Source organism: Silene latifolia, chromosome 1 (assembly GCF_048544455.1).
Source record: "Silene latifolia isolate original U9 population chromosome 1, ASM4854445v1, whole genome shotgun sequence".
Classification (NCBI taxonomy): Eukaryota; Viridiplantae; Streptophyta; class Magnoliopsida; order Caryophyllales; family Caryophyllaceae; genus Silene; species Silene latifolia.
In genome coordinates this window covers 140,001-153,453 of record NC_133526.1, presented here as the reverse complement: position 1 = coordinate 153,453, position 13,453 = coordinate 140,001, and the positions used below count along the sequence as shown (strand labels likewise).

The 13,453-nt window shown below is 40.5% G+C and overlaps 1 protein-coding gene across 1 annotated transcript; it reads left to right on the top strand.

Moving 5' to 3' along the window:
- Positions 1–8,477: 8,477 nt before the first annotated feature.
- On the top strand, positions 8,478–11,688 carry LOC141591261 (uncharacterized). Its single transcript, XM_074411607.1, has 4 exons — positions 8,478–8,842; positions 9,251–10,125; positions 11,156–11,288; positions 11,390–11,688. Exons 2-4 carry the CDS (start codon positions 9,570–9,572, stop codon positions 11,442–11,444), a joined length of 744 nt encoding a protein of 247 aa, XP_074267708.1. The 5' UTR covers positions 8,478–8,842; positions 9,251–9,569; the 3' UTR covers positions 11,445–11,688.
- Positions 11,689–13,453: the final 1,765 nt, after the last annotated feature.

The following is a 13,453-nucleotide window of genomic DNA, read 5'->3' as shown; positions in this document are numbered from 1 at the left end:
ACTAAAAAAGTACAAGGAAATAAAATTACATAAGCATAAAATAAAACTAAGGGTTCAAGTGTGCGGATCATCACACTCTCCCCCACCTAATCTGTTGCCGTCCTCGGCAACGCTTCAAAATCTTCATGGCTGGTTCAGTCGGCTGATGTCGCTGGGAGTTGATTGGAGCGGATGTTGGCGCGCTTGCTCTTGTTGCGGGTGGGATCTTCAGGATCTGGATGGTAAGGCTTTAGACAGCTCACATGAAAGACGGGGGTGACACTTCATCCAGCGGGCGGTCCGGCTTGTATGCTACTTCCCAATCCGTTTGGTCACTTGGATTGGGCCTTCGTACTTCCGCACTAGACGCTTGTCTCGTCCTCGGAGGAATCTCATCTGCTCTTTGTTCAGCTTCACCATGACCATGTCGCCTACTTTAAACTCCCTTGGTCTCCGATTCTGATCCGCCCACTTCTTCATGCGGCGAGACGCTTTCTCCAAGTAAGCTCGAGCAATTTCGGCATTCACGTTCCATTCTTTCACATATTCGTGGGCTTTCTTTGTCCGGCCTCCATATGTATCTGCAACTGTGGGAGGCAATAGCGGTTGTTGACCTGTAACAAGCTCAAACGGGCTCTTGTTGGATGAAGAGCTCGTCTGCACATTAAAACAGAACTGGGCAACATCAAGGAGTCTTACCCACTCCATTTGAGTTGCCCCAACAAAGTGTCTCAAATACTCTTCCAGCATGCTATTGAATCGTTCAGTCTGGCCATCCGTCTGAGGATGGTAACTTGAGGACATCCGCAGCTTCGAACCCAGGAGATTGAACAATTCTCCCCAAAATAGTCCCGTGAAGCGAGAATCGCGGTCACTGACTATACTTTGAGGCAATCCCCAATATTTCACAACATGTCTGAAGAACATGGTGGCAGTTTCTTCAGCGCTACACGCCTTTGGAAGAGGAATGAAAGTCGCGTATTTTGAGAATCGATCCACAATGACAAGGATCACACTTAACGCCCCTACTTTCGGCAACCCAGAGATAAAGTCCATAGAGATACTCTCCCATGGTCGTGTAGGTACGGGCAATGGATTTAATGACCCCCAACCTGTTTCTCTCCCTTATCTTCTTTGGCAAATGAGGCATGTCTTCGTGTACTCCATCACATCATCCTTCATCCGGGGCCGATGTAGTAACTTCTCTTCAATAGGCATAAGGTTCTCTCGCCATCCCGGATGACCCGCCCACAAGGTATCATGGCACTCTTGTAGAAGCATCTTCCTCAACCCTAGCGCCTTTGGAACAAAGATGCGATGTCCCTTCGTGAATAAAAGCCCATCTTCCACCCAAAACTTGCGAGTCTTTCCTTCTAAGGCCAACTGTTTCAGAGTCCTCGCCATTGGGTCTTGGTCGAGGTGTTCCTTTGCCTTAGCTCGAATATCTGTGACCACGGTGGTGGTGGACAAATGAGCAATCGTGTGCAATGTCGCCAAATCACATCTGCGGCTTAGGGCATCGGCGACTGTTTGCGGCTCTGGTCCAGTAAGCAAATTCCACATCGAACTCGCCAACAACTCTTGCCATCTAGCTTGTCGGCTTGTCGGCTTGGGCTGAGTCGGGAAGTGAGACGCGGCGGTATTATCGGTCTTGACAACGAACTTTGATCCCAAGAGATAATGCCTCCATCCCCGCAAGCAATGAACAATAGCTAGGAGTTCTTTCTCTTGTACCGCATAACGAGTCTCGGCTCCATTAAACTTTCTGCTCTCGAAAGCCACAGGGTGACCCTCTTGGAGTAGCACCCCCCCGAGGGCGTAATCAGAGGCATCCGTCTCAACTTCAAAAGGCTTCGTGATATCCGGCAACGCCAAGACCGGTTCCTGTACCACCGCTTCCTTGAGCTTCTCAAAGGCCCTCTTCTTGTCGATAGACCACTCCCACTTAGCATCCTTCTTCAACAAGTCGGTGAGCGGGGAAGCAATTTTCGAATACGCTCGGATGAATCTTCGATAATAGTTTGCGAGCCCCAAGAAAGAGCGGAGCTCAGACACATTCCCTGGGGTTCCCCAGTCCTTGATAGCGGCAATCTTCTTCGGGTCCATCTTCAGTTTGCCTTTGCCCACTATGTGGCCAAGGAAATTCACTTCAGGTTGGGCAAATTCACATTTCTCTCTCTTCACGAATAGGTGGTTCTCTCGGAGCTTCGCGAACACCAACTCCAAGTGTTTTACGTGTTCCGCCAATGAGCGACTATATACAACGATATCGTCTAGATATACCACCACGAATTTGTCCAGGTACTCGTGGAAAACATGATTCATCAACGTACAAAACGTTGCAGGGGCGTTTGTCAAGCCGAAGGGCATGACCAACCATTCAAAAGACCCATACCTCGTCACACAAGCAGTCTTCGGCTCATCTCCTTCGGCAATTCGAACTTGATGATAACCAGATCTTAGGTCGAGCTTGGTGAAGTATACAGCGCCTTGTAATTGATCGAACAAATCCGCTACCAATGGGATGGGGTAGCGGTTCCTCACCGTCGCTTGTTCGAGCCGGTAGTCGATACACAATCTCGGACTACCGTCCTGTTTTTCCGGAAGAGCACGGGGGCTCCATAGGGAGCTTTGGAAGGTCGTATCGACCCCGAGCGAATCAGATCGTCTAGTTGTCTTCGTAGTTCCGCTAATTCGGGAGGCGCCATCCGATATGGCCCTCGAGCAGGAGGTCTTGTGCCCGGGAGTAATTCAATTTGATGGTCTACTGAACGTCGGGGTGGCAGACTCATAGGTAACTGATCAGGCATCAAGTCCTTATTGTCTTCTAGCACCTTCTCTACTTGTGGGTCTACACATTCGGCGAAGGTGTCTTCTTTCATGGACACTGTACACAAGTATGTAGGCTCTCCCTTTTGAAGTCCCCTCTTCAACTGCATTGCCGAGAGGAGTGGCCCCTTTTGCTTTCGGTCAGTTTCAACAGCTTTCACAAGACATGGTTTTGATCCCACCATTATTAAAGATCCATTGTGGGGCGCCGTAAAGGTTGGGGTCCGCTTCGAGAAAATCCATGCCGAGGACGATCTTAAAGTCATCCATCGGGACATTTGGTGAAGTCGAGCTTCCCGTCCACTCGCCCATCTTGATCACCACTTCTCTAGCCACGCCCTGAATTGGCAAGGCTTTGGAGTTGATGACTTTCATGCTTCCGCCTTCGCGGTTCAACTTCATTCCGAGTCTCTTCGCTTCGTCGGGGGTGACGAAATTATGGGAGGCTCTTGTATCTATCATTGCTCGAGTGGCCTTCCCATTGACGTTTATCTCCACGTACATCAGTTCCGTGGACTTGGTCTCGGAGCGCTCAGCGCCTTTGTCCATTGAGCACATCATGTGGACTGCTCCCATTCGAGCCATTTCTCCTTGCTCACTGGCCTCATCATCATCGCACCCCTCTGCATCAGGGCCTATCCCCTCGGGATTCTGTTCTACCGACATCTTGGATAAATTCTTCTTAAGGGTATTGAACTCCCCTTGGTGAGGGCACTCGGACATTCGGTGCGGTCCTCTACAAAGGAAGCACGCGAACGGCTTTCTAGCAGTCGACGCTTCAGAATTACTACCCTTAGAAGAGGTTGGAGTGGAATTCGTCGGACCCCATCTCCTATTATCACCTCCGGGACGAAACCGACTATTACCCGTAGAGGGAGGTCTTGTTTGTGAAGTCGTCCCTCCAAACCTTTGGTTGCTTCCGCCCGTTGCAGCGAATCCCTTCTTCTGGGAGGTTTCGCGCTCCGTGTAATAGTCAACTAGCCTTTCAGCAGCTGTCATCGCAGTTGCGAGGGACTCAGGTCGTTGTCGCATGATTTCTCGCTGAGCCCACTCCTTCAAACCATCAATAAACTGAAACACCCGATCCTTCTCGGTCATGTCCGCTATCTCCAACATACAAGCCGAATATGCTTTCACATAATCGCGAATCGAGCCTGTATGTTTCAAGTTCTTCAATTTCCTTCGAGCTAGGAAATCGGTGTTCTCCGGGTAGAATTGTTCTTTGAAGAGTCGTTTGAAATCATTCCATGACTCTAGTCTAATGGTTCCGGCCTCGATCTCGGCATGCTTCGAGCGCCACCATTGTTTAGCGTCGTCCGTTAGGTACATACTCGCGGTACTGACCTTTAGACCTTCGTCGAGCGCACTCACTCGGAAGTATTGTTCCATGTCGAAGATGAAATTATCGACTTCTTTCGAATCTCTCGCCCCACTATACTTGAGGGGTGTAGGCGGCTTCACCTTAGGAGTTCCACCAAAACTCCCGTCCGCGGCCATTTTCATCAAGGTATTGCACATGTTCTCGAGTTGCTCGACTTTATCATAGAGATAACCCATATCCGAGTTATACTCTTTCGGAATCGCCTCTTCGACGGCCACAAGGCGGCTCTCATGCCCCTCTATGGACTCGTCTACGGTCTCGAAGCGGGCAAAGCATGCCCTTACCGTCTCCTCAACTACATGGTGAGTATTCCCCAAACTCACAATGAGTGCCTCCAAGGATGGAATTTTCTCGTCCATCAATTTCTCTAAAGCCGCCAATTTGGCCTTAGTGTCACTTTTAGTCCCACTCGGTTCTACCGCCTTTGTTGCCATCGTATAAGAGCCCGTCAAGAAGACCAGGGCTCGATACCAAATGTCACGGTCCGAAACTTTGAGTCGGGCGTGACGCGCACCTTTGTCTAAACGCTTTGACAAGAATGAAAGCGAGAGCGTTAGGCACTAGTGTTTGTCAAGCACTAGGCACTCGTAATCGGTCTCGGGTCGTGGGTGTCGAAATCCTAGTCTCGATCGACACACACGGGCTTGTTAGAAAGGTGAAGGCAAGAGTCGTTCACAAGAAAGCAACAACAAGCAATAAGAAGGCAACTTGGTGGGAAGCAGATGTTTGATTGACTAGTACTCCCCAAAGAGGGAAATTTGATATTTACATCCTGGTAGCAGGAAACATTGATTTTTCAAGTTTAGTTCAGAATAGCGATATACCCATTTATGGAAATAAAAGCTATTCTAAAACTAAGCTAAACTAAGAACTTACTTACTAAAAAAGTACAAGGAAATAAAATTACATAAGCATAAAATAAAACTAAGGGTTCAAGTGTGCGGATCATCACACTATGCAACTATGTTTGTCGATCTTCCAGACATTTTTACACCATATGTCTACATTCACTTCTAATAGTTTTAATATATATGCATGAGATTGGTCTTTCTAAGAGAAGAATTAAGCAAACAGTGAATTCATGGTCAATTCTGCAACGTTTTTTCCATTGATTTGATGGATTTGTCAAGGTGAATCAAGCCCAAGCATAAAAAAACGTGAAGTTTAACAGATTGTTTGCCAATGGATATTATTTTAATTAATCGATTAATATTTAGTTCCTAAATTACCCTTTTATCTTAATTAGTTTGAAATTCGAATTTTGAAGGAGGGAGAGCAAAATATCTAAGTAATTTACAATAATATCCCGGGTGTCGCTCAATTTGAGTAACACCCGGTGTCGCCATCTCATTTTCCAATTACTAAACCCTCAATCAGACGCATACATTGATACACAAAATGCTTTTATAAAAATGACGAAAACTGTCATATTTAATCCAGAATGAAATAAAGAGGAGAAGACAAGGGGGGACAGGGAGATTCTTGTTGAAGAGGAGCTTATTGCATCAAAGTTGCTTATTGTTTATTCATTTTCTTGATTTTGCACTTTAATTAGGTTTATATTTTGTATGAATATGAGTGAAATTCTCAGAATTAGGTATGAAATTGAGCGATTTGGGGAAATTTGATAAATTAGGGTTTGTTAGTTTGTGGAAATTGGGGATTTTATCTTAAGTATTTGTTAGTGAATTTGTTGAAGATTGGACCCGATGCCCCGATGGTAGACCCAGACCCGACCCAAACCCATCGGGTCTGGGTATGGGTCTGCTGATTTTAGACCCAAGCGGGTCTGGGTTGGGTATGGGTCTAAGGTTGGCATTCCGGGGTTGGTTTCGGTTTTGGGTGGACCCGACCCAGACCCGACCCATTGACATCCCTCAAATACATGAGTTGGGATCCTCTCCATTTCCTAAAAGAAATGGAGGGTCCATTTCCCTCTCACAAAACCATTTTATATTGTTTTCTCATTTTATGTGCTTTTTTCCTTTATTTTTCGTGCTAAAAGATGAACCGTTGGATCGCGGCGAAATAGAATCTACACCGTTTATAAGAAATGGACCCTCAATTTCTTTTAGGAAATAATGGAGAGAATCCTAATTGCAAATACATATGCAAGACAAAAAAACACTTAGAGAATGTAAAAAGCTTTGTCTTTTCTATTCATATATACTTGAGCTTAAATCTATAGATTCCGAGCTTTGTTTACAAGAATCTGAGTTTCAATATAAAATATTGAACTTATAAAATTATAATGAAACTCAAAAATAATATATATGAGCTCAATTAAATTTTAATTTTTGACATCAAAAAATTAAAATAAAAATAAAAATTATAAGAGTTCGAAAAAAATACACATAAGTTCAGTTAGATTGGTTATAGTTGTACAACGTTCTTGTACAACCAGTTGTATAATAGTATTTGTGGTACGACTAATACAAGCGTTAATGGATTTGTTTTCAATACGACAATATTCTTAAGTCTGGTTCTGGTGAACTTAATTTTGGAAAAGAAAATTATAATCTGTAAATTTTAATTTACTAATTACCAAATATTTACACTAATTTTGCTAAGTATCTAACATTTATAGGTGCTGTTTGGCCAAACTTAAAAAGTGCTTTTGTAATTGAAAAAGTAGTAGCTTGGCCAAACATGGTAAATTAGAGAGTTTTAAAATTGCTTTTGAGAAGTCAAAAACCTACTTCTATTTCTACTTTTTATATAAATATCCAAATAAGCAAACAAAAGTTGTATTAAAGTAGTTAGGCCAAACATATAAATTTTGTGAGAAACCGCTTTTACAAAAGTAAGGCTAAACAACTAAGGTGGTGTTTGGCCAAGCTGTAAAAGTGTTTTTGTAACTGAAAAAGTAGTAGATAGGTCAAACACCCTAAATTATGGAGTTTTAAAACAGCTTTTAAAAAGTAAAAAAGTAATAACTTACCCTCAAAAGTAGAAGTAGCTATTTTCTACTACTATTTCTACTTTTCACATAAAGTGCTAAAAATTCATTACTAATGTGCTTTTTTTGTCATTGCTAAACATTACTGATATAAAGAAGTAATGGTCTTTTGGAAAAAAAGCACATTTTTTTTTCGCACCAAAAAAAATGTGCTTTTTTTTTTTCCAGAAGACCATTACTTCTTTATATCAGTTGGTTTTGCTTCAGACGGGTTATTTTGGTTTGAAATAATAAGATGAGATTTTGTAACCATTTTACAGTCAAATGTGACCACTATTGAAAAACAAGTTATCATAAGCGGCAACACTGGTTGATTTCACCATAAAATGATCACATATGACGAAAAATGACCGTTTGAAACAAGAATTTGTGTCTTTACAATCCTTGTTGTAACTCCACTTTTTCTCTTCTCTGCTTGGCCAAACTTATACTCCGTAGAAGTCTTGCATCGTGAGACCGTCTTATAATTTGTGCTATAATTTGTGAGACCGTTTTACATATAAGTAATACTCTCTCCGTTCAACTCCACTTCGCAAGTATGCTTTTTGTACGGATATTAAGGGGCGGATTAAAAAAACTATAAAAAGTATATAGGGAAAGAGAATGGTGGGGTTAAAAATGTTAAAAAAATATAAAGGTGTGGTTTTATGGTGGATTAGTGTGGGGTATGGATGACGTTTTTTGTAAATATGAAGTGTGAATAAGGATAACATGGTCATTTTCTTGACCTAAAAAGGAAACATGTAAAGTGGAGTTGAATGGACGAAAAAGGAATACATGTAAAGTGGAGATGAATGGAGGGAGTATAGTTAACAAAAAACAAAGTGAAAAAATAGGATAAAAGTAAGTAGGCTAAACATATTAATTTTTTAAGAAACTACTTTTACAAATGTTAGGCCAAACAACTTCAACTTTTTCAAGAAGTAGTTTATTAAAAAACTCATTTTAAGAAGTAAAAACACTTTCACATAAACTTGGCCAAACAGCACCTAAAACTTTTCCGAAAAGTAACTTGTGAATAAACTCATTTTAAAAAGGAAAAGTCATTTTTCATAAGTAAGGCCAAACAGCACCTTAATCTAATTTTACAAGCTGTTTGCGGTTCTTTAATCTTTACCATAGAGGTCTTTTTTAGCACTCAATAGCCAATATGGTTAAAGTGTACGCAAATCCACGACACGTTCACCTAAAATCATGTTACTGTGTTCACACCTGTCGTCGCCGCACAAATCATAGCTATGATGACGCGTTAATCGCAACCCAAATTATCCAAAAAAATAACACCAAATTTATAATCTTAAAATCCTTGTCCGTTTATGTTGGGTTGTTGACTGGTTGTTGTCAACCTGTTATCCAAATTCAATTACCAAAGAGTGAAGAAAAAACAACTAGTAATATATTTCAAATTTTATTTGTCTTCTACTGTTTTCCACATTTTATCCACTATTATTATTAATAATAACTAGAGCAGTACACCATTGAATTGAATTGAATGAGGTCATTAGTTTTGGGATTTTATTAATTTTGCATAACACAATAATTTACATTCTAAATTTGGTAGTTGATGTTTATCCCAATCTCCATTAATTTTATCCTTAATTTTCGGAGATTCTTCATATCAATAAACAAAGTTTGGTTTACCCTTGTCCCTCTTTTGCTTGTGATCTAGGATTTGCCTCCCTGATTTGTACCAGGTTTCTTGGATTTTCTCTTCCATTTATCATACTTCTTATTCTAATTTTGTACATTTTCATCTCCCTTTTGTTTATATGGTATATGATGGTGTCTTTTTGTTATATGAAATTATGTCTATTGTAGCTATGAATTTAGGTATATTATGTACATTATTGGTTGATGTTACATTCTGTTACTCTCATATAGGCAAGTTTCGACTCGTATTTACTGCCTTCGTCCCAATCAATTGTTTACCTTTTTATTCGTATTGAGTATTTAATCGATGCTAAACAAATGATTTGGACGGAGGGGTATTATCTTTTTCTGTTTATTTGTCCCCTCAATAATAACCCCCGCCCCCCTATTTTGCTTGATTGTTGAAAGTTTTAAGTCTTTTGGGTTTGATAATGGTATGGATTGTGGTGCAGATTGGTGGGTGACAGGAAGGGCAGGGATTTTCCCTATTTACGAGCTAAACTTTGAGGTTGCTTCCGATTTTATTTGGGAATTATATCAGCTGTTGCCAAAACAATTACGAAGTAATAGTGCAATTTAAATTGGGCAATTTTGCAAGCGAAACAGTTGAGTACACTAGCTAGAGGGAGATAGGGTGATAATTTGTAGGCTAATTTGGGTAATTTTGTCGTGAACTCGGATAAGTTTTGAGTAGTTTACTGGATTTTTTCCCTTTATTAAGTTATTACTTTGAAGATACAAGTTGTAGAAGACAAGTTTATATATCGCCTTATGGCTTCTGGGGCGAGAGAGTTCTTGGTTGATCTTGAATGTGGTGGCGGTACTATCACCTCAGAAGATGAGGGAAGTGGAGAATCTGGAGATACTGTTCCTAGCTGTAGAATAGGGAGGAAGACACTAGTAAGTAGAGCTACATGTTGTAATGGAGCAATGAGCAGTGAAAGTGATACGGACTCAAGCGATGATTTATTAAATAAGAGCAATGCTGGGTGTAGACAAATAGAATTAGTGGTCGACAAATGTTCAGGATGTGAAGAAACCGAAGATCTAGTGGCTGTCCTTGAGAAGAGGAATCCTGGTGAGCCACGTAAAAAGCAGAAGATGAAGAAACCCTCCAAGCCACCACGACCTCCTAAAGGCCCGTTGTTGAATGCTTCTGATCTCAAGTTGGTGAAAGAGCTCTCTGAGATTGCTGCAAGGAAACGGGCAAGGATTGAACGCATGAAAGCATTGAGAAAGATGAAGCAGACTAAGCGGCCTAATTATACCAGTAGCATAACTGCTTTGATCATAACTCTTCTCTTTTTCATTATCATAATTTTTCAAGGTATGTTGGCACTGTCGGCATATTTCTTTTTCACTTGTAGAAAGCTTGCTGAGATGTATTTATGCTGAATATGGACAGAAGGAGAAAGAGAGGGAAGGATGCATTTTCCCGCGTTTTGGTGTTAAATTGGGATGGAGGAAAATGGAGGGGTGGCGAATGGATGGATCCAATTATCTACAAAAGCCAAAATTAAAATGCATCTAATAAATGATATGGATGGAGACACCCTTGCTTCATTGCCCCTCTCCTCCCTTCCTTATTTCCTTCCTTCCTCCCCTCCCCTTTTCTCCCGACTCAAGTATAAAATGAGAAGTATATAGTATAAACTACCTGTGCCAAAGAATTACTAGAAAAGGAAATCAGAGATTTGGTGTTTGGACCATTATTTGAATGATCTTTATGGATTTGACATTCATTTTAGTTTATAGGTTTAGGTTACCCCTTTGAGCGAGATTCAAAACAAATAAGAATGACGTCTTTCTACAGATACAATTCTAGGGACTTCTTTAGCGTGCTCACTACTTGCCTGGAGAAGGAAAGATTAAACCCTTGTTCCTTATGTGAACAAAAAATATTTTCTTTCCATGTATGTTTACCCTATGACTTATTTTTCACTAACAAAATGGCATAGGTGCATCTTTGTAACTCACAAACTCCCCCTTTAGCTTTGATCTTCTTTGTATATTCTTCCTCATCCCTAAAATCTTGCCTTTAGTACGGGCCGTATGACTGCTTGTACCAGTCTCCAGAGTCCTGTATCGTTATACATTTAGCTTGTGAACTATGTTAAAGAATTTTTCCCTCCGTCCGTCCTAAAGAGGATTAATGTAATTAATCGCTCCAAACTTAGTCATTTTGGAAGAATACAAGGAAAAGTATCCTAAATACCCTCTCTATAATCAAAGCAAATGTAGTCCTCCTTGATCCCCTTTGGGTTTGTTATTTTGGGTGAAATGAAAGTGATACTCTAGCATTTTGTCCTTGAGCAACCTCAGTTGAAAATCTGAATTTGGGGGTAGTCCTTTTTCAGGTGCATTCTCTGGAAGTAAAGTAAGAAAAGAAATAGACGAGTCTCCTGCACCAGCTAACACAAACGAGGGTTTGATTTCAATCCAACTCTTCAACAATGCCCCCACAAATCAGCAGTCATCTGTGTCTTTTGAGTGAGTTAACTACTCCGTATTTACTACTACTACTACTACTAGTACTATGATCAGCATGTTCCATCCATTTCTTGCATTTCTCAGTTTTCTTGTCCATGTAGTTCTATGGAGCAACCTTCAAGTTCAAACCCTCAGGAAGAAGGAAAGGATGCATGACAGAATTCTTGGTGAGAATCATAAAAAAGGTTTGTTTTGTTCCAAGTGTCTAACTTTCGATGTGTTCAACTGATTCTCCACCGGCTGAGCTCTTGTAAATATGTATGGAATTACGGAGTATGTCTTAGGGAGGTTTGTGTAGATACATGTGCTGCTTGTAATGCTCAAAGTTGCAGCTTTTCAATGAGTACAGCTTTGTGCAAACCTTTTGAGTTTTTAGTTGTGAAGTCAGTTTTGTTGCCCATGGTTTTTTTTTTTTTTTGTTCAGCAAGGGCCAAAATCGGCTATGTTTTAAACCTGACTTACCGAAAATTATAGACAGGGTAGACGGAAAAAAGCTTTACATAAGGGTTGATAGATGATACGCTTGTGATGGTGTTGAATGTCATATGTAGCTAGTATAGCATATGTATGGAAATTCCTTATGAAGATTCATTCAATTCAATTAATATCTCAAGAGTAAATGGATAAGTGCAGCGTGTTGACATTGGTGAAGGGTGGGTACCCGTACATGGACATGATCAAGTGTACCTACGTCGTAGGTGTGTATGCAAACATGTCAATGCCAAATGCGCGGGCCAGGGGAGGATGATGGTGGACTTATGGCCAAGTCAGTTGAGCCCATTCCAATACATAGGGGGCTAGCCGACCCTAATAAGAATCTCACTCACATCAGCTTCCCCATACTTTGCAAGTATTGTACCATTAAAGGATCCTTGCCCTACTGATTATTAGTTTATTACCGCGTCGTGTTTGTTAAGGCATACATAGCTGACCTACTAGAATTCATACATGCATGTTATTTTCAAGCCGTGGGAACTCTATTTAATTTGCTCAAGTTCATCTTATACATACTCTTATAATCAGTGGACTAAGTACGCTTGTGGATTGATTCAAAGCACAAGATTAATGAGAATGGGGGGCATTATGGCGCCATTGCTGCTACTGGGACCTACAAATTTGCCATCCATTCTTCTTCATCTTTGCTTCTTTGTAATTTCAATTTCAATTGACATAAGCAGCTTCCAATTTCAATTACAACCAATTCCAATTTAGACATACGCGGACTAATTCGTCAGAGGACTAGTTCTTAATATCTCCCTTGAGGCAGTCAGGCAACTGGAGTCGGAATATTATTCCCATTTAAATTAAATTTAATGCAATACGGAATATGGACTACATACTCCTTACATTTCATGGACGGTGTTACTCTGTAAATAACATAATTGGTGTGATAATAAAAAAACAATAAAAATGCGGTAATATTCCTTCCTGGGCAAGTTGAGCACATGAATGGTGGAGTGAGATTGAAAGAGAAGCAGCATTGGAAATTGGGGAACAAGGATAATGTAGGGGTGCACCATTGGTGGCTCATCCTTGAGAAGTGCCGCTACAGATGCGTCCCATTCTCCACTCTTAACAGTTAACATCATATGCCTCTCTTAACTTTTCTTTCGCCATTTATCTCCTCATTCGCCAATTCCCCTCTTGACATCCTTGCATTATTAAGTTTTAAAATTAGATCCACTAACACCATAAAACCACACTTTACTTGGTTAAACCACTTAGGCCCTGTTCTTTTGGACTTAAAATCACTCTCTATAAGTTAAGTTCAGCAAAATTAAGTTACGTTCAGAAAAGTTCAGCAAAATTAAGTTCAGAAAAGTTCAGCAAAATTAAGTTCAGAAAAGTTAAGCAGAACAATAAGTTTCATAATATTGACGAGTTTTAAAAAATAGATACAATTTTCGTTCAAATCGGTTGTATAAACAATCCGAGATTAATTATTATTCTATATAATTTTTTCAAAAAAAAAAACATTTATTTAGAGCCGAATTCTTACCTATCCCCCGAAGGTATGTTAGAGCATTTTAATTACCGAAATTCGTCATTGAGAATGAAAGTTGAAATGGCATTTGGTCAATTGAAAAAAAGGTGGAAGGTGTTAAAAGTTATGCCTCAAATGTCACCTAAGTATCAAATGTCCATTATTGTTTCTAATTTCACAC